The sequence below is a fragment of the Rattus norvegicus genome, chromosome 12, assembly GCF_036323735.1.
Source record: "Rattus norvegicus strain BN/NHsdMcwi chromosome 12, GRCr8, whole genome shotgun sequence".
NCBI classification, from domain to species: Eukaryota; Metazoa; Chordata; class Mammalia; order Rodentia; family Muridae; genus Rattus; species Rattus norvegicus.
Window position 1 is genome coordinate 21,865,272 of NC_086030.1, and position 20,154 is coordinate 21,885,425.

At 38.1% G+C, this 20,154-nt stretch overlaps 1 protein-coding gene across 2 annotated transcripts in view; it reads left to right on the forward strand.

Annotated features, from left to right (window-relative positions):
• Positions 1-20,154, forward strand: part of Vamp7 (vesicle-associated membrane protein 7) — a 116,351-nt gene that overhangs the window by 23,066 nt on the left and 73,131 nt on the right. The window contains 3 exon segments of one of the 2 annotated variants that reach the window (NM_053531.2): positions 7,200-7,267; positions 9,423-9,515; positions 10,511-12,726. In NM_053531.2, the coding sequence (NP_445983.1) occupies positions 7,200-7,267; positions 9,423-9,515; positions 10,511-10,579 (230 nt within the window). In that variant the 3' untranslated portion in view covers positions 10,580-12,726. 2 annotated transcript variants of the gene reach the window in all.

Genomic DNA, 20,154 nt, shown 5'->3' on the forward strand with positions numbered 1-20,154 from the left:
CAGCCTGCATTTTTTTAGCTTCATCAATCTTATCTAGTTTTTGTGGCTGTATATATATGGGCCACATGTGGGGCAGGCTCTGAATGGCCATTCCTTAAGTTGCTACTCTAAACTTTGCTTCCATATTCTCTCTTATGGATATTTTTGTTCCCCTTTTAAGAAGGAGTGGGGATATCCACATTTTGGTCATCTTTTTTCTTGAGCTTCCTGTGGTCTGTGGATTGCATCTTGGGTAATTAGACCTTTTGGGCTAATATCCACTTATCAATGAGTGCATACCAAGAGTGTTTTTCTGTGATTGAGTAACCTCACTCAGGATGATATTTTCTAGTTCATTCCATTTGCCTATGAATTTCATGAAGTCATCGTTTTTGATAGCTGAGTAGTACTCCATTGTGTAGATGTACTCCATTTTTTGAGTCCATTCCTCTGATGAAGGGCAGCTGGGTTCTTTCCAGCTTTTGGCTATTATAAATAAGGCTGCTATGAACATAGTGGAGCATGTGTCTTTGTTGTATGTTGGAGCATCTTTTGGGTATATGGCCAACACAGGTATAGCTGGGTACTCAGGTACTTCAATGTCCAATTTTCTGAGGAACCTCCAGACTGATTTCCGGAGTGGTTGTACCAGCTTGCAATCCCACCAACAATGGAGGAGTGTTTCTCTTTCTCCACATCCTCTCCAGCATCTGCTGTCACCTGAGTTTTTGATCATAGTCATTCTGACTGTTGTGAGGTGGAATCTCAGGGTTGTTTTGATTTGCATTTCCCTGATGACTAAGGATGTTGAACATTTCTTTAGGTACTCTTTGGCCAGTCGATAATCCTCAGTTGAGAATGTTTTGTTTACCTCTGTACCCCATTTTTAAATATGGTTATTTGGCTCTCTGGAGTCTAACTTCTTGAGTTCTTTGTATATTTTGGATACTAGCCCTCTATCAGATGTAGGATTGGTAAAGATCTTTTCCCAATCTGTTGGTTGCCGTTTTGTCCTAATGACAGTGTCTTTTGCTTTACAGAAGCTTTGCAGTTTTCTGAGGTCCCATTTGTCGATTCTTGATCTTAGAGCATGAGCCATTGGTGTTTTGTTCAGGAAATTTTTCCCAGTGCCTATGTGATCAAGACTCTTCCCCACTTTTTCTTCTATTAGTTTGAGTGTATCTGGTTTGATGTGGAGGTCCTTGATCCACTTGGACTTAAGCTTTGTACATGGTGATAAGAATGGATCAATTTGCATTCTTCTACATGCTGACCTCCAGTTGAACCAGCAACATTTGTTGAAAATGCTATCATTCATCCATTGGATGGTTTTAGCTCCTTTGTCAAAGATCAAGTGACTATAGGTATGTGGGTTCATTTCTGGGTCTTCAATTCTATTCCACTGGTCTATCTGTCTGTCTCTGTACCAGTACCATACAGTTTTTATGACTACTGCTCTGTAATACTGCTTGAAGTCAGGGATGGTGATTCCCCCAGAAGTTCTTTTATTGTTGAGTATAGTTTTTGCTACCCTGGGTATTTTGTTATTCCAAATGAATTTGCAAATTGCTCTTTCTATCTCTATAAAGAATTGAGTAGGAATTTTAATGGGGATTTAAATCTGTAGATCGCTTTTGGCAAAATGGCCTTCTTTACTATATTAATTCTGCTAATCCATGAGCATGGAAGATTATCCATCTCCTGAGATCATCTTCAATTTCTTTCTTCAGAGACTTGAAGTTCTTGTCATACAAATCTGTCACTTGCTTGGTTAAAGTCACACCAAGATATTTTATATTATTTGGGACTATTGTGAAGGGTGTCATTTCCTTAATTTCTTTCTCAGCCTGTTTATCCTTTGAGTAGAGGAAGGCTAATGATTTGTTTGAGTTAATTTTATACCCTGACACATTGCTGAAGTTGTTTATCAGGTTAAGTAGTTCTCTGGTGGAACTTTTGGGGTCGCTTAAGTACACTATCGTATCATCTGTAATTAGTGATATTTTGAATTCTTCCCTTCCAACTTGTATCTCTTTGACTTCCTTTCACTGTCTGATTGCTCTGGCTAGGACTTTGAGTACTATATTGAATAAGTAGGGAGAGAGTAGGCAGCCTTGTCTAATTCTTGATATTAGTGGGATTGCTTCAAGTTTCTCTCCATTTTGTTTAATGTTAGCTACTGGTTTGCTGTAAATTGCTTTTACTATGTTTAGATATGGCCCTTGAATCCTGATCTTTCCAGAACTTTTATCATGGAGGGGTGTTGAATTTTGTCAAATGCTTTCTCAGAATGTAATGAAATGAACATGTGGTTCTTATCTTTGAGTTTGTTTATATTGTGGATTACATTGATAGATTTTTTGTATATTAAACCATCCCTGGGATGAAGCCTACTTGATCATGATGTATGATCATTTTGATGTGGTCTTGGATTTGGTTTGCAAGAATTTTATTGGGTATTTTTGCATCAATATTCATAAGGGAAATTGGTCTGAAGTTCTCTTTCTTTGTTGGGTCTTTGGTGGTTAAGGTATAAGAGTAATTGTGGCTTCATAGAGGGAATTTGGTAGTGCTCTGTCTGTTTCTATTTTGTGGAATAGTTTGGATAGTATTGGTATGAGGTCTTCTGTGAAGGTCTGATAGAATTCTGCACTGAACCCATCTGGACCTGGGCTCTTTTTGGTTGGGAGACCTTTTTTTTTTTTATGATGTGGACCTCAGACTTGCAATGTTGTGGTCATCATGGGGAGACTTTTAATAATTGCTTCTATTTCTCTAGGAGTTATGGCATTGTTTAGATGGTTTATTTGTTCTTGATTTGACTTTGGTACCTGGTATCTGTCTAGAAAATTGTCCATTTCCTCCAGATTTTCAAGTTTTTTTGAATATAGGCTTTTGTAGTAGGATATGATGATTTTTTTTATTTCCTCTGATTCTGTTGTTATGTCTCCCTTTTCATTTCTGATTTTGTTAATTTGGACACACTCTCTGTTCTCTCTGGTTAGTCTGGCTAAGGGATTATCTATCTTGTTGATTTTCTCAAAGAACCAGCTCTTGGCTTTGTTGATTCTTTGTGTAGTCCTTTTCCTTGGTTCTTGGTTGATTTCAACTCTGAGTTTGATTATTTCCTGCCTTCTACTCCTCTTGGGTTTATTTATTTCTTTTTGTTCTAGAGCTTTTAGGTGTGCTGTCAAGCTGCTTACAAATGCTGTCTCCTGTTTCTTTTTGCAGGCACTCAGAGCTATGAGTTTTCCTCTTAGCACAGCTTTCATTGTGTCCCATAAGTTTGGGTATGTTGTACCTTCATTTTCATTAAGTTCTAAGACGTCTTTAATTTCTTTCCTTATTTCTTCCTTTACCAAGTCATTGAGTAGAGCATTGTTCAACTTCCCTGTATATGTGGGCTTTCTGTCATTATTGTTGTTATTGAAGACCAGTCTTAGTGTGTGGTGATCTGATAGAATACATGGGATTATTTCTATCTTTCTGTATCTGTTGAGGCCTGTTTTGTGACCGATTATATGGTCAATTTTGGAGAAGGTTCCATGAAGTGCTGAGAATAAGGTATATCCTTTTGATTTAGGATGGAATGTTCTACAAATATCTGTTAAATCCATTTGGTTCATAACTTATGTTAGTTTCTCTATGTCTCTGTTTAATTTCTGTTTCTCATGTCCAGTCATGAGAGTAGGGTGTTGTAATTTCCTACACGGTAGTGTGAGGTGCAATGTGTGCTTTGAGCTTTAGTAAGGATTCTTTTATGAATATAGGTGCCCTTGCATTTGGAACATAGATATTTAGGATTGAGTGTTCATCTTGGTGGATTTTTCCTTTGATGAATATGATGTGTTCTTCCTTATCTTTTTTAATGACTTTTGATTGAAAGTCAATTTTATTTGATAGTAGAATGGGAACTCCAGCTTTTTTCTTCGGACCATTTGCTTGGAAAGTTGTTTTCCAGCAATTTACTCTGAGGTAGTTTCTGTCTTTGTCTCTGAGGTATGTGTGCAGCAAAATGCTGGGTCCTCTTTACATATCCAGTCTGTTAGTCTATGTCTTTTTATCAGGGAATTGAGTCCGTTGATGTTGCGAGATATTAAGGAATAGTGATTGTCGCTTCCTGTTATTTTCGTTGTTAGAGGTGGAATTATGTTTGTTTTGTCTCTCTTTTGGTTTCATTGCAAGGAAATTATATTCTTGCTTTCTGTACGGTGTAGTTTCTCTCCTTGTGTTGGAGTTTTCCATCTATTATTTTTTGTAGGGTTTGATTTGTAGAAAGATATTGCATAAATTTGGTTTTATCATAGAATATCTTGGTTTCTCCATCTATGTTAATTGAAAGTTTTGCTGGATACAGTAACTTGGGCTCGCATTTGTGTTCTCTTAGTGTTTGTATGACGTCCGTCCAGGATCTTCTGGCTTTCTTAGTCTCTGGTGAGAAGTCTGGTGTAATTCTTATAGGTCTGCTTTTATATGTCACTTGGCCTTTTTCCCTTACTGCTTTTAATATTCTTTCTTTGTTTTGTGCATTTGGTGTTTTAACTATTATGTGACGGGAGGAGTTTCTTTTCTGGTTCAATCTATTTGGAGTTCTGTAGGCTTCTTGTATGTTTATGGGCGTCTCTTTCATTAAGTTAGGGAAGTTTTCTTGTATACTTTTGTTGAATATAATTACTGGCCCTTTAAGTTGGGAATCTTCACTTTCTTCTATACCTCTTATCCTTAGGTTTGATCTTCTCATTGAGTCCTGGATTTCCTGTATGTTTCATGCTAGGAGCTTTTTGCCTTTTACATTATCTTTGACAGTTGTGTCGATGATTTCTATGGAATCTTCTGCCCCTGAGATTCTCTCTTCTATCTCTTGTATTCTGTTGGTGATGCTTGTATCTACGGCTTCTTGTCGCTTTCTTTGGTTTTCTATATTCAGGGTTGTCTCCCTTTGTGCTTTCTTTACTGTTTCTATTTCCATTTTCAATTCCTTCACATGTTTGGTTGTTTTCCTGTAATTCTTTCAGGGATTTTTGTGTTTCCTCTCTAAGGGCTTCTGCTTGTTTTTCTTGTGTTTTCCTGCATTTCTTTAAGGGAGTTCTTTATGTCTTTCTTAAAGTCTTCCATCATTATCAAAAAAATGTGATTTCAAATCTAAATCTTGCTTTTCTGTTGTGTTTAGATATCCAGTATTGTCTTTAGTGGGAGAACTGGACTCTGGTGATACCAAGTAGTCTTGGTTTCTGTTGCTTAGGTTCCTGCACTTGCCTCAAGCCATTGGGTTGTCTCTGGTGACTGCTTGTCTTGCTGCTTCTGAAAGTGACTTGACCCTTGGCCTCTGTGTCAGCACTCCTGTAGAACTGTTTTCCTGTTTTCGTTCAGCCTTTCCTGAGAACATGTGCTCTGATTTCAGGTGTGTCAGCTCTCCCGGAGACTGTCTTCCAGCTCTAGGCACAGGCAGGAGTCAACGGTTCCTGCCTCTGATTGCTTGTGTAGGTCCTTACACCTCATGTGCACAGTTGGCACTATGCGATTCCCTCTTGGGTCTGGACTCTTGGCAGAGGGTATTCTCTTACTTCTCAGATGTATCCACACTTCTGAGGGTCCAGTTCTCTCCCCCATGGGATTTTGGTGTAGGGAGCTGTTTGGCTGGTTCAGTTCGGTCCTGGGTGCACACCAGAACCTCGGGTACCAGTGGCTGTCTGTTCCAGGATCCCTGTGTCCAGAGGCACTGTGCAGTTTCCCCTTGGACCAGGGATGTGGGCCGAGATGTGCAGAGGTGGTAGTCTGTCCTGCGGCCTCAGGATGTCTGCTGTGTTTTACATTTTCTTTGATGGTTGTGTCAATGTTTTCTATGGTATCTTCTGCCTCTGAGATTCTCTCTTCTATCTCTTGTATTCTCGTGATGCTCGCATCTCTGACCCTGATCTCTTCCTAGGACTTTTATCTCCAAGGTTGTCTCCGTTTGTGCTTTCTTTGTTGTTTCTATTTCCATTTTTAAATCCTTGATGGCTTTGTTCAATTCCTTCTCCTGTTTCGTTGTGTTTTCCTGTAATTCTTTAAGGGATTTTTGTGTTTCCTCTTTAAGGGCTTCCACTTGTTTACCTGTGTTGTCCTGTATTTCCTTAAGGGAGTTATTTATGTCCTTAAAGTTCTCCATCATCATCATGAGATGTGATTTTAAATCTAAATCTTGCTTTTCAGATGCTTTGGAATATCCAATATTTGCTGTGGTAGGAGAACTGAGTTCTGATGATGCCAAGTAGTCTTGGTTTCTGTTGTTCTGGTTCTTGAGCTTGCCTCTCGCCATCTGGTTGTGTGGTGTTAGTTTGTCTTGCTGTCTCTGTCTGGGCCTTGTCCCTGCTGTGAGTCCATGAGTCTGTGAACTTAAGGGTTAGAGGAGTCCTGGGAGACCTACTCTCTCAGGGCAGGCTCTGGGTCCAGAGAGCTGTGGGACAGCCTTAGATCTGGGCATAGATGGAGACCTTAAAGGTCTGAATCCATCTCGTTGTTATATTCATATTTTAATTTAATTTTTTCAATTATTATTCATATTTTAATTTTTCAATTATTTATGTGTGGTACCCAGTCCACCATGCCACAGTGTGGATGTGAAGGTCAGAGGACAAACTCTGTGGAGCCTGTTCTCTCCCACCTTTCTGTGTATTCTGGGGATTGAGTTCAAGTTGTCCTGCTTGGTAACAAAAAAAAAAAAACAAAACAAAACAAAAAATCCCTCACCTTCTGGGTTGTCTTGCTGGCCTCAAAATTGTGTATGTATTTTAAGATGATAGAATGATTATGTTTACAGGAACAAATAAAAAATGGGAATTTAGACGATCTCAGAAAACTAGAGTAGGCTTCATTTAATGACAAAGAGCTGCCCTCTTGGGTTCTAAGCTCACTATGATCAATGATCAGAGTTGCAAAGAACACAGTTTATATTCTCCAATCTGGGGTGGGGTGGGGTGGATAATGACAGGGAAATGTTTGTGTTAGGAGCAGAAAGGGCAAATTACCCAACTCCAAAAATAAGCTGACTGGGAAATGGCTTGTCTGTTGTCTCCTTTTGCAACTTCCTGTTCTGTTGAATTGGCATCAGCTGCTTTTCTTCTGTAGTCAAACAGCAACATCCTAGGATTTTATTCTCAGTTTTGGGGCCTTGACATTGGTAGCTGGGTTTCTTCATTTCTAATATAAAATATCATTTTCATTTCTAAATGTATCTCCAGATCTAGTTGCTCAGCGTGGAGAAAGGCTAGAATTGCTGATAGATAAAACAGAAAACCTCGTAGATTCGGTAAGTATGGAAGACATTTTCTCTGGGTATCAGAATAATTGCACTGACGGTTAAGATGATACAGCAATGTCTTAAATTTTATACCAAGGCGGTTTGCTTCTCTTTTTCCTGTGTCATGTCTATGGTGCCATTGTATTCTGATAAAAAAGGTAGCAGTGAGACACACAAAATGACCAGTTTCTCAGCAGCCATTAGTGAAGCTTTGTTAGAAAATATATCCATTCTACAGAAGTAATTTCCTTTTTTTAGAAAATATATTATAACAGAAATAATTTTCTAAAAGTTTGCATTGAGGCAACGTTTTTTGATTGATAATTCACCTCTGCTGAGGTTCCAGCCGGTTCTGACTGGTGTTTATAGCGTTAGCTTAATCTTTTGCTTACATCAAGCCAAAGGTGTAGGTTGGAATGCACCATTAATTACTTTATTTTCTATGTAGTTCATTAGAAAAGCGTTTTGAAAAAACACAGAGATCTTTAACAGATTTAAACTTTACACATTAAAAGCAATTGGTAATTGATTAATCACGGCATTGATTACTTTCTTCCTGGCTGTGACAAAATGCCCGATAAAAGACACTTAAAGAACAGTTTGTTTTTGCTCACAATGTGGGGTTCAGTCCATCATGGTGAGGAAATCATGGAAGTAAAATCTCGACGAGGGGGCTGACCATATTGTGCCCCGTATTTGGGAGGCAGAGAGCGATGAACGCTTGCTTTTTCTTCTTTATTCAGAGCAGAACTCCTGGTCAGGGAGTAATGCTACCCGTATTTAATGTGGATCTTCCATAGTTAATTCCCACTTCAATTAATTTAGATAATTTGTCACAGGCATGCACTGTACTGTAAATATCACAGCAACTGTAAACTATCACGATCATGTTTGTTTCGAGCAACAAGACTGCAGTAAACTTTAGAATCACACTGTCTGGATTCTAAACATCATTTTCTAGTTGTGTGAAATAGAAGCACATGACTTAACCTCTTTCTGCCTCAATTGTCACAACCTGTAAAGTGGCAATATGCTTTTTTCCATGGAGTTCTGAGAATTAAACTCTATGTAAATATATATGTGTGTGTGTGTATGTATGTATATGTATGTATGTATGTATATGTATGTATATATATTAAACTATATGTAAAACTATATATATAATGCACGTTATATTCTGACTTTAATATTGATATCGACTAATGGCAGGTTGTAGGAGTTTGTGTGGCAACTTGGGTTTTGTGGCATTTTGTAAGTTTTTCATCAAAGCGTGTGGTGACTAGAAGAATGATATAAAGATTTTTAATTTTTAGATTTTTAGGTTTTTCTTTTATTTATTTACTCTTTCTTTTTTTCTTCTTTATTGGATTTTTTTTATTTACATTTCTAATGTTATCCCCTTTCCCGATTTCCCAGCCATAAGTCCCCGTCTCCCTCCCCCTTCTTCTATAAGGGTATTCCCCTTGATTTTTATGTAATAATTTGTTATGATTTATGAATATTTTGGTAGTTTCCACTTGTAGATATGAAAAGAATGGCCCCACACCTTTTTATACGGCTCTTTTGAGCTTTCACATGATGTCTTTGATACAATACACCTAGGAGTAAGATTGTAGGTAATTAGTGCATCTCCTTGTGTGTTTACCTGTTTGTTTTAAACTCTGTGTGTCGTGGTGAAAATGCTTTACTCACTGGAAAATGGATGATTTAAGAGAAGACGGATGTATGAAGGAATTATAACCCTGTGGACTTTTGACAATAAGTAAATACATATGTTCCCAGAAAAATCAAATATTTACACATGTGCAACTCTGTCTCTGTTTGTCTCTCTGTATCTCTGTCTCTCTGAGTCTCTATCTATCTCTGTGGGACTCTGTCTCTGTCTCTCTCCCAATCTGGTGCCCTGGGTTCCATCCTTATACCCATAAAAAATGAGAGAATCGATTAAAATTAAAACTCACAGAGACACAGAGACATAGAGAGACAGAGTCACACAGAGTCACACAGAGAGACACAGAGAGACAGAGACACACGGAGACACAGAGAGACAGAGTCACACAGAGAGACAGAGTCACACAGAGATACAGAGAGACAGAGTCACACAGAGACACAGAGAGTCACACAGTCAGTGTGAAGAATAAAGCAATTGATGCTTGTTTTCTAGTCCGTCACCTTCAAGACGACCAGCAGGAACCTTGCCCGGGCCATGTGCGTGAAGAACGTCAAGCTCACTGCCATCATCGTCGTTGTATCGATTGTGAGTTTTTTTCTCTTTTGTACATGAGCTCAATTTTGACTCTGAGACATTGGGGACTGGAATTCTTTATGATGGATTAATTAATTTATCATATATGAGTGCAAAGATTTATTTATTTATTTATTTATTTTATTATATATGAGTACACTGTAGCTATCTTCAGACATACCAGAAGAGGGCATCAGAACCCATTACAGATGGTTGTGAGGCACCATGTGTTGCTGGGAATTGAACTCAGGACCTTTGAAAGAATAGTCAGTGCTCTAACCATTGAGCAACCTCTCCAGCCCTACATTTGCCTTCTCATCATAAAATGCATGTCCAACAGGATCTAAACCCAAATCTGCAACCCCTACCTAAAAGCATAGACCTAGCTATGGATGCCTTCAATCCGGCATGCGCAATTTACACACATACGTCCTAGGTGCTTGTTTAGTGACACAACCTTGTTGAAAAGGCAAGCTTCACGGTCAGTCAGAGACAGGGTCTCAAAAAATATATAGGAAAACAGCAGGGGAGGGCACGGAGGGTTCTGACTTCTGCGTGTGCACAGATAGGTGTGCACACCAGACTTCTGCGTATACACTCATAGGTGTGCACACCTGTATATACACAGACACACGCTTAGTGTGTCAAATTTCCAACCAGTTCAGTCTATTGACAGAATTCTATAGGAATCAATGTGTGATTTCATCCACTCAGCTCACATTTATGAGGTGTGTGATGTTGTGTATTGATCTAGGCGTGATTGGAGAACCGTAGTGTGTACATACATGTCATAGAGTGCACATACATGTCATAGAGTGCACATACACGTCATAGTGTGCACATACACGACATAGTGTGCACATGCATGTGTTTGATAGTCTATAGAACTGTGACACTGCATTTCAGACACTGACATTTTTTAAAAGACAATAATAAAACCCATCTTCATAATTGTGATTTCTCATGATGGGGTCGTGGGAGTGAAATCCCTTCCTCTCTCCGTCTAGGTGTTCATCTACATCATCGTGTCTCCACTGTGCGGTGGCTTCACGTGGCCAAGCTGTGTGAAGAAATAAAGGAAAAAAATCACTGTTCACCAAGGATGTGAGCATGGAAGGAGGAAAAGCCAATGCGTGTGGCCCTGGCTTTCACTTCTCTCAGCAAACGCCATTTCTTTCATCCTCTTTCCTTTTTCTCTTTGCCCATCACACGGTTTGTGTTAACGAATTTCACATCGAGTCGTTGTGCACAGGAGAAAGGACATCGTTTGTTCCTCCGATTTGTTAAGTAGAAGCTTCTAGAAAGACATCTTTGCTTCTAACATGCAAAGCTTTTGCCAAAGTGGAAACGGCTGCGCTCACGACCTGTCTGTGAACTCACGACCTGTCTGCTAAACCTGTCTGTGACGTTGTGTGTTGACACAAAGCACTGGGAAACGGGTTGCACCGCTGACATCTCACTTTAGTCTCTTTCGTTGTGGGAGAATTTTGAGTGCTTCACAATAATGGAGAAATTTGGGAATTATAATAAATTACAATAAATGGTCGGTGCTGCTTATGTCCAGGAGCCCATCCGGGTAACGGTTAACGTTGAATTTTATCTCAGTGAGGTGGGAAATGCCTTCAATACCTCAAGGACCATGGGTTAGCTGGATCCTATGGTCCAATGGGTAGAGCAGCCTGACGGCAGCCCAGACCTGTTGAAGAGCCGTGGGTTCCAGGCCCCACACAAGCGAGCATTTTGATTGACAGACCATTAGAAGCACAAGGATGACCCTTCCTTCTCCCAGCTTTGGCTTTCTGAAATGAAGTCCCGGACATTATTTATTCACTCTGCACATAGTTTAACACTTTCTGTTTATCCATTACCAATTCGAACTGAGATTAAGTAAAGGATTGGGGTTGGGGATTTAGCTCAGTGGTAGAGCGCTTGCCTAGGAAGCGCAAGGCCCTGGGTTCGGTCCCCAGCTCCGAAATAAAAGAACCAAAAAAAAAAAAAAAAGAAAAAAAGTAAAGGATTGTGGGTTTTACATATTTTCCTTCCATACATATTTGGGGCAAACGTGGTAATAAAATTCGTAATGGAAGAGAGGGGAGGCCAATGCCTCTGTGTCACCAAAGACAAAGAATGGAGCCATACTAGAAGTGCATGCATTTAACCTCACAACATACAATAATGTGGGATTTTTTTTTTTTCCCATTCTGGGAAAAGCCCAAACTGAACACGGTCAGAAGTCAACTCCTCGATTCAGATTTGACTTTTTTGAATAATGGTTTGATCTTTCTTTGTGATTTACCTAATCCTTCAATCTGCCTACTTTTGAATAATTAAATTTGAATTCAAATTACTTTTGAATTAAAACATGAAAGAGTTTTAATACATAGTATAATAATATAGAAACAATATATAATATCTTAACATATATTTATTGTCATAAGAAAATCGGAGTGTGATGTTGCTCCCTCTCCTTTGGCATCATTCAGTAGTCGGTGATTATCTGAGAAGAAGAAAATTTTTTTCCTGCCTATTATTGAATTTATTTATGAAAAGGTGAAACTGAACAGAAGTGATGTCTCATTTTACTCTCTTCCCAGTGAAACAATAAATTAGTATCTTGAACTCAGCCCACTGTTAGCCTAGTCATGTGCCTTGAATATCTGTGTCCTATAAACAGGAACCTTCCACGTTCACAATAACTGCTTGATTTGTTTAGTAATCGAATGCACACAGGAACTCTTTTGGTCATAGGGTATAATGCTGTTGTTCTTTCTAGACATTTTTATGAGCGCTGTTCATTGTAATTATATAATTATTTCCTATTAGGAAATACATTCACTCTCAAAAGAAAAAAATAGACATTCCCAAATAATGATTTCAAATAAAGGCTTAAAATTTATTTCTCTTTCTTATAAAAACTGAATAAGATTTTTGTGCATGCTTTAGGGTTTAATTACTTAAGAGTTTCTTGTTCTATTTATGAGTAGGAATGCTTTCAAAGGCACAAGTATCCATGTAAATGATACACAAATTAAAGACATTAATAAAATTTAAGAATACTACATCGAGTTTCTTCTTGGCCAAGTACATTCAAATCATGATGCCTCACTTCACATCAAACCACAGATAATTTGTACTTGAAGAAAGAGGTTGAGCTCAATGTTCTGATATTTCTAAGTCAATTATTATATTTCTATAATAGTAGTAAAAATTTTATGTAAAATAATTATTGACAGTTGTTGTGTAATTTTTTCCTTCTGGTTAGAAATCATGGTAAATGTCAATGTGACACTTTAAGAGCAGATAAACCTGGTCTCCTGTATAACAAAATTAATTTCTGCAAGTACTGAACCTGTGAAAGTTAGTTTCAAACCAGTACTAAGGAGCATTCACTTTCTTGGTAAGATTAAGATTATCACCATTTCAAAAACTGATAGAACATCTGATGGGGGTAAAAATAGATTAATTTCTTTCTCATCGTGTCAAATTATTTTCAGGTCAAAATTTGCAAAGTTCTGAATCCTCAAGTCTCTGCCATTAAAGAATAGATTACAGATAACCCAAAATATCGTTTCTCAAACATATTTTGCTACATCTATCAAGGTGGATATCTGATCAATTATAAACTTCAATACCTATTGTTATTTACCCATGAGTTGTCGCTTCAAATTATTTACAAACTCCCTATATTGTCAAAAAAAAGGACATAGAATAATTCATTAGAGTCATGATCCACTTCACAATAGGTCACATTTTAAACATTGACTCAGACTAATGCGAAAGAATGTCTGGATCGAGAAAATTTTGGCATGCGACGTAAATTCTACATAGAAAGTTATTTAAACTTCTGTGATACTTCTTTTATTAGACCTACATAAAAGCCATATTTTTCATTGGTCTTTAAATTTTTGGAGAAATATTAAAACAGATAAATGGAAACAAATCAGGAAAAAGTTACTTCGTAAGTGTTAACTTATGAAGAAGACATTAATGATGTATTGTGAAATATAATAAGAAAATTTGGGCCGGTATTTAAAATCGGCACATTTGGCTTTAGCGCGTTTATGATTAAAATTGTAAGGATTCTATTTTAGGTTTTAAGATTGAATAATATCACATAAAATGATTAAGTTAAAAGTCAAAAGACAGACAGTGGTTGCAAAATCATAGGACATGTTAGAACCAGCTCGTGGCTCTGGTCCTCTAGATTTACTTTGCATTATCACAGATGCGGTGAATTAGCAAATTTCCTTATCTATTATGGGATACAAAATGATATGACCATGTTGGGCTCACAGTAGCATCTTTGATGTAATATTCCTCAGAATTCAAACTCAAAAAATGGTTCCGCAAATTGGAATTTAAACGACTTTCAAAAGGGACGTGCACTGCATATCTAGATATCAATGAATTCCTGTTTCGATTTTATCTCATGTATTCTATGTAATATTAGGAAACTGAAAGAAGGCATTAAGTTTGAATGGGTTATACTTTTTCCATACAATAACAATTATAGAGACTGATGGGAAGATATTTTATGAAATCATAATTAATACACTTCAATGTAAGACCATCATGATCAAAGTTTTAAATAAAAACTACACTATTCTAGACATAGGTGGAGTGTGTCAGATATTCCTCTACAATTTACCCTTCTTTAAATTGGTTATAGAAAGTACAAGGGCTAATTTGATAGCAATTATGTTACAAATTAATGGGTCATATTGTTCTTTTTGCATATAATCATTTGTTTATTTTTAGTGGATTCATATTATATGCAGGGTACAAAGTTGCTACATGCACAAAGGAACTCCCTAACTTCCATAAAGCCACAAGGGGAACATTTTATTTTTCATTTTTTGTTTTTTTTTTTTCAGTTACTACTGTACTTTATTGTGTTCCACCAAATCACTATGTTACAAAAATAGCAAGCTGCCATAATAAAAAATAAGGCTCCTCTATCCAGCACCAGATAGCATCATTTTACTTTCAAGCCTAGAAATTGCACACGTGTGTATAAACCAACCGAAGATGAGGATTGAGAGTTCATCTTGGTGGATTTTTCCTTTGATGAATATGAAGTGTCCTTCCTTATCTTTTTTGATGACTTTTAGTTGAAAATTGATTTTATTTGATATTAGAATGGCTACTCCAGCTTGCTTCTTCTGACCATTTGCTTGGAAAGTTGTTTTCCAGCCTTTCACTCTGAGGTAGTGTCTGTCTTTGTCTCTGAGGTGTGTTTCCTGTAGGCAGCAGAATGCAGGGTCCTCATTGCGTATCCAGTTTGTTAATCTATGTCTTTTTATTGGGGAGTTGAGGCCATTGATGTTGAGAGATATTAAGGAATAGTGATTATTGCTTCCTGTTATATTCATATTTGGATGTGAGGTTATGTTTGTGTGCTTTTCTTCTCTTTGTTTTGTTGCCAAGATGATTAGTTTCTTGCTTCTTCTAGGGTATAGCTTGCCTCCTTATGTTGGGCTTTACCCTTTATTATCCTTTGTAGTGCTGGATTTGTAGAAAGATATTGTGTAAATTTGGTTTTGTCATGGAATATCTTGGTTTCTCCATCTATGTTAATTGAGAGTTTTGCAGGATACAGTAACCTGGGCTGGCATTTGTGTTCTCTTAGGGTCTGTGTGACATCTGTCCAGGATCTTCTGGCCTTCATAGTTTCTGGCGAAAAGTCTGGTGTGATTCTGATAGGTCTGCCTTTATATGTTACTTGACCTTTTTCCCTTACTGCTTTTAATATTCTTTCTTTATTTTGTGTGTTTGGTGTTTTGACTATTATGTGACGGGAGGTGTTTCTTTTCTGGTCCAATCTATTTGGAGTTCTGTAGGCTTCTTGTATGCCTATGGGTATCTCTTTTTTTAGGTAAGGGAAGTTTTCTTCTATGATTTTGTTGAAGATATTTACTGGTCCTTTGAGCTGGGAGTCTTCACTCTCTTCTATACCTATTATCCTTAGGTTTGATCTTCTCATTGAGTCCTGGATTTCCTGTATGTTTTGGACCAGTAGCTTTTTCCGCTTTACATTATCTTTGACAGTTGAGTCAATGATTTCTATGGAATCTTCTGCTCCTGAGATTCTCTCTTCCATCTCTTGTATTCTGTTGGTGAAGCTTGTATCTACAGCTCCTTGTCTTTTCTTTTGATTTTCTATGTCCAGGGTTGTTTCCATGTGTTCTTTCTTGATTGCTTCTATTTCCATTTTTAATTCCTTCAACTGTTTGGTTGTGTTTTCCTGGAATTCTTTCAGGGATTTTGCGATTCCTCTCTGTAGGCTTCTACTTGTTCTCTAAGGGAGTTCTTTATGTCTTTCTTGAAGTCCTCCAGCATCATGATCAAATATGATTTTGAAACAAGATCTTGCTTTTCTGGTGTGTTTGGATATTCCGTGTTTGCTTTGGTGGGAGAATTGGGCTCCGATGATGCCATGTAGTCTTGGTCTCTGTTGCTTGGGTTCCTGCGTTTGCCTCTCGCCATCAGATTATCTCTAGTGTTACTTTCTTCTGCTATTTCTGACCGTGGCTAGACTGTCCTATAAGCCTGTGTGTCAGGAGTGCTGTAGACCTGTTTTCCTGTTTTCTTTCAGCCAGTTATGGGGACAGAGTGTTCTGCTTTCGGGCGTGTAGTTTTTCCTCTCTACAGGTCTTCAGCTGTTCCTGTGGGCCTGTGTCTTGAGTTCACCAGGTAGGTTTCTTGCAGGGGAAAAGTTGGTCCTACCTGTGGTTCCAAGGCTCAAGTTTGCTTGTGAGGTACTGCCTAAGTCCTCTCCGCGGCGGCAGCAACCGGGAAGATCTGCGCCGCTCCTTCCGGGAGCCTCCGTGCACCAGGGTTCCAGATGACGTTTGGTGTTTTCCTCTGGCGTCTGGATGTGCACAGAGTGCAGTCTCTTCTGGTTTCCCAGGCGTGTCTGCCTCTCTGAAGGTTTAGCTCTCCCTCCCACGGGATTTGGGTGCAGAGAACTGTTTATCTGGTCTGTTTCCTTCAGGTTCCGGCGGTGTCTCAGGCGCAGAGGTCCTGCCGCTCCTGGGCCCTCCCCTACGGGAACCCAGAGGCCTTACACAGTTGCCTCTTGGGACAGGGATGTGGGCAGGGGTGGGCAGTGTTGGTGGTCTCCTTCGCTCTGCAGCCTCAGGAGTGCCCACCTGATCAGGCGGTGAGGTCTCTCTCCCACGGGGTTTGGGAGCAGAGAGCTGCTGCAGGCCGGGATCCGCAGGTGTTATTTTTCATTTTTTTATTGGGTATTTTTTATTTACATTTCAAATGTTACTCCCTTTCTCAGTTTTCCATCCATAAGACCTCTATCTCATCCTCTTCCCCCTTCTTCTATCAGGGTGTTCCCCCTCCCAAACCACTGCCCTTCCCACCTCCTCACCCTGACATTCCACTACACTGGCGGGATTCAGCCTTGGCAGGACCAAAGGCTTCTCCTCCCACTGGTGCCCAACAAAACCATCCTCTGCTACATATGCAGCTAGAGCCATGGGTCAGTCCATGTATAGTCTCTAGGTAGTGATTAAGTCCCTGGGAGCTCTGGTTGGTTGGTATTGTTGTTCTTATGGTGTTGCAAGCACCTTCAGCTCCTTCAATCCTTTCTCTAATTCCTCCAATGGGAATCCTGTTCTCAGTTCAGTGGTTTGCTGCTAGCATTTGCCTCTGTATTTGTCAGGCTGTAGCTGAGCCTCTCAGGAGACAGCTATACCAGGCTCCTCTCAGCATGCACTTCTTGAATTCATCAATATTGTCTAGGTTTGGTGGCTGTATATATACAACCCCAGGTGGGGCAGTTTCTGAATGATTATTTCTTCAGTGTCTGCTCCAAACTTTGTGTCCATATCTCCTCCTTTGAATATTTTTGTACCCCCTTTTAAGAAGGGGTTGCACTTTGGTCATCCTTCTCCTTGAGTTTCATCTGGTCTGCAGATTGTATCTTGGATAATTTGAGCTTTTGGGCTAATACCCACTTATCAGTGAATCCATACAGTGTGTGTGTGTGTGTGTGTGTGTGTGTGTGTGTGTGTGTGTGAGAGAGAGAGAGAGAGAGAGAGAGAGAGAGAGAGAGAGAGAGAGAGAGATTGGGTTACCTCACTCAAGATGATATTTTCTAGTTCCATCCGTTTTCCTATAAATTTCTTGATGTCATTGTTTTTGATAGCTATGTAGTACCCCATTGTGTAGATGTACCACATTTTCTGTATCCATTCCTCTGTTGAAGGGCATCTGGGTCCTTTCCAGTTTCTGGCTATTATAAATAAGGCTACTATGCTATGGAGCATGTGTCCTTGTTATATGTTGGAGCATCATTTGGTTATATGCCCAGGAGAGGTATAACTGTGTCTAATTTTCTGAGGAACCTCCAGACTGATTTCCAGAGTGGTTGTACCAGTTTGCAGCCCCACCAACAATGGAGGAGTGTTACTCTTTCTGAACGTCCTCAACAGCATCTGCTGTCACCTGAGTTTTTTATCTTAGCCATTCTGACTGGTCTGAGGTGGAGTCTCAGGGTTGTTTTGATTTGCCTTTTCCTGAAGACTAAGGATATTGAACATTTCTTTAGGTGCTTCTCGGCCATTCGATAATCCTCAGCTGAGAATTTTTTGTTTAGCTCTGTACCCCATTTTTAATAGGGTTAGTTGATTCTCTGGAGTCTAACTCCTTGAGTTCTTTGTGTATAGTGGATATTAGCCCTCTATCAGATGTAGGATTGGGAAAGACCTTTTCCCAATCCGTTAATTGTTGTTTTGTCCTAATAACAGTTTTCTTTGCCTTACAGAAGCTTTTCAATTTTATGTCCCATTTGTTGATTCTTGATCTTAGACCATAAGCCATTAGATTTTTTTTTTATCAAGAACTTTTCTCCAGTGCCCATGTGTTTGAGGCTCTTTCTCACTTTTTCTTTTATTAGTTTGAGTGTATCTGGTTTTATTGGAGGTCCTTGACCCACTTATGTCATAAATTTTCGTAACAGAGCATGGAAAATTATTTGTCTCCACCATTCATAAGCTTGATTATAATAATCTGAAATAATAGTAATTTGAATATTTGAACCTAGTGTGTGTTCATGGGCTAGAAAATTGAATAAACTTCTATGTTCAAATATAATGCTTTGCTAACCAATAATATCTCTTGAGATACTACAACTACATACATATTAATTAATATTCCTACAAAGTAAATTACCATCTTTATCTGCATAGCTTCTATGTGTAGTAGTTGAATAAACTTGAATGACATATGGATTGTATTGCCTAATTGAAGATATGATGATTTTTATATGATTTGATATTTAGGAATAAAAGGCAAGCAGTTGTGGAATAATTATCAGTGACTCAGTTGAGAATGATTTAAGATCTAACAGTTTCAATCCAAAAGAATTAACACTGTGAAGTAATGTGCTATTATTTTTGGTTTACAGTTTTGTCTTCATATAGGCTTAGAATTACTTACATATCAAATACAGCCATGTTATTTCTACTAGATTATACTCATGAGCAATGAAGGGTCATAAGACTGTATGTAGCATTGTGCAAATACATCTGATTTTGCATTGAAGAAATTAATGGTTTTTTTCTAGATTTTTTTCTTAATTTACAAGATTCTTTGTGTATTTTAATGTCAAGAAATTTATTGGCACAATATACTTATATATTTTAATTGCAATCATCACATGATAAGTATTTCATTTTCTCCTTCCAATAAACATGTAACTCTTTTATGGTACCTTTAAGTATCTTTACAAAAAAAAAAAAAAGGTTCACCTACTCATTTTTTGCAACAGTATATTACTGAGGTTATCTTAGAGATTTTATCTTTACAGAGGTAAGCATTATGTCATTAAGTGTAATATAAATTCTCACAGCATATATGTGTGTGTGTGTATATATATATGTATATATACTGTACTTAAGCAGCACTCATTTGCATAGAAATATATAAGACAATATAAGACATCAATATTTTACCCAGTGATCATCTCTATCATTTAATCTAATTGCCTCAATTTTCTTGAAATTGTGTGTCTATGTCTTATATACTGAGCATGAAAATTATTTTTAGATACAAGACAAGCAAATCAGTGGGAATTTTGGGCTACATGATGAGTTCACATTAATTATGTTCTGAATTTGAAACAAGAAAAAAAGAGAATCTTCATCAGAGAAACCAATAACACAACTGGGTATGTTATTGTCACCTTGGAAAAGTTTTAGCAACATAATGATATGCTGTGATTTATGGTATTTTAAATGATATGTTGTTAAAATTGGCCTAATTGACTACAATATCCTTAGCACTCTATGAGGAATATAACGATAAATTCTGGAAGTGTTCCCTATACCATGACACAAGAGTTGTGTGACTAGTATCAATAGAGAGTGCTGAAGCTTGCAAAAACATGGAAACTTACCCATATACAAAGAGGTTTGAAGAATCTTCAGTGTAAGCAGGTTCTCATTGGTAGCTCATGTTTCTTATCCTCCTTGAAATGTAGCAAAAAAAAAAAAAAAAAACCCACATCTTACTGAAGAAGTGAGGGAAGAATATATCATCCTGATAGAGAGGCGAAAGATTCCAAATGAAAACATCAAAAATATATATTTAGTAGATAAATTCAATGTTGTTGCCAATGGAAAATTGGAGGAAAAAA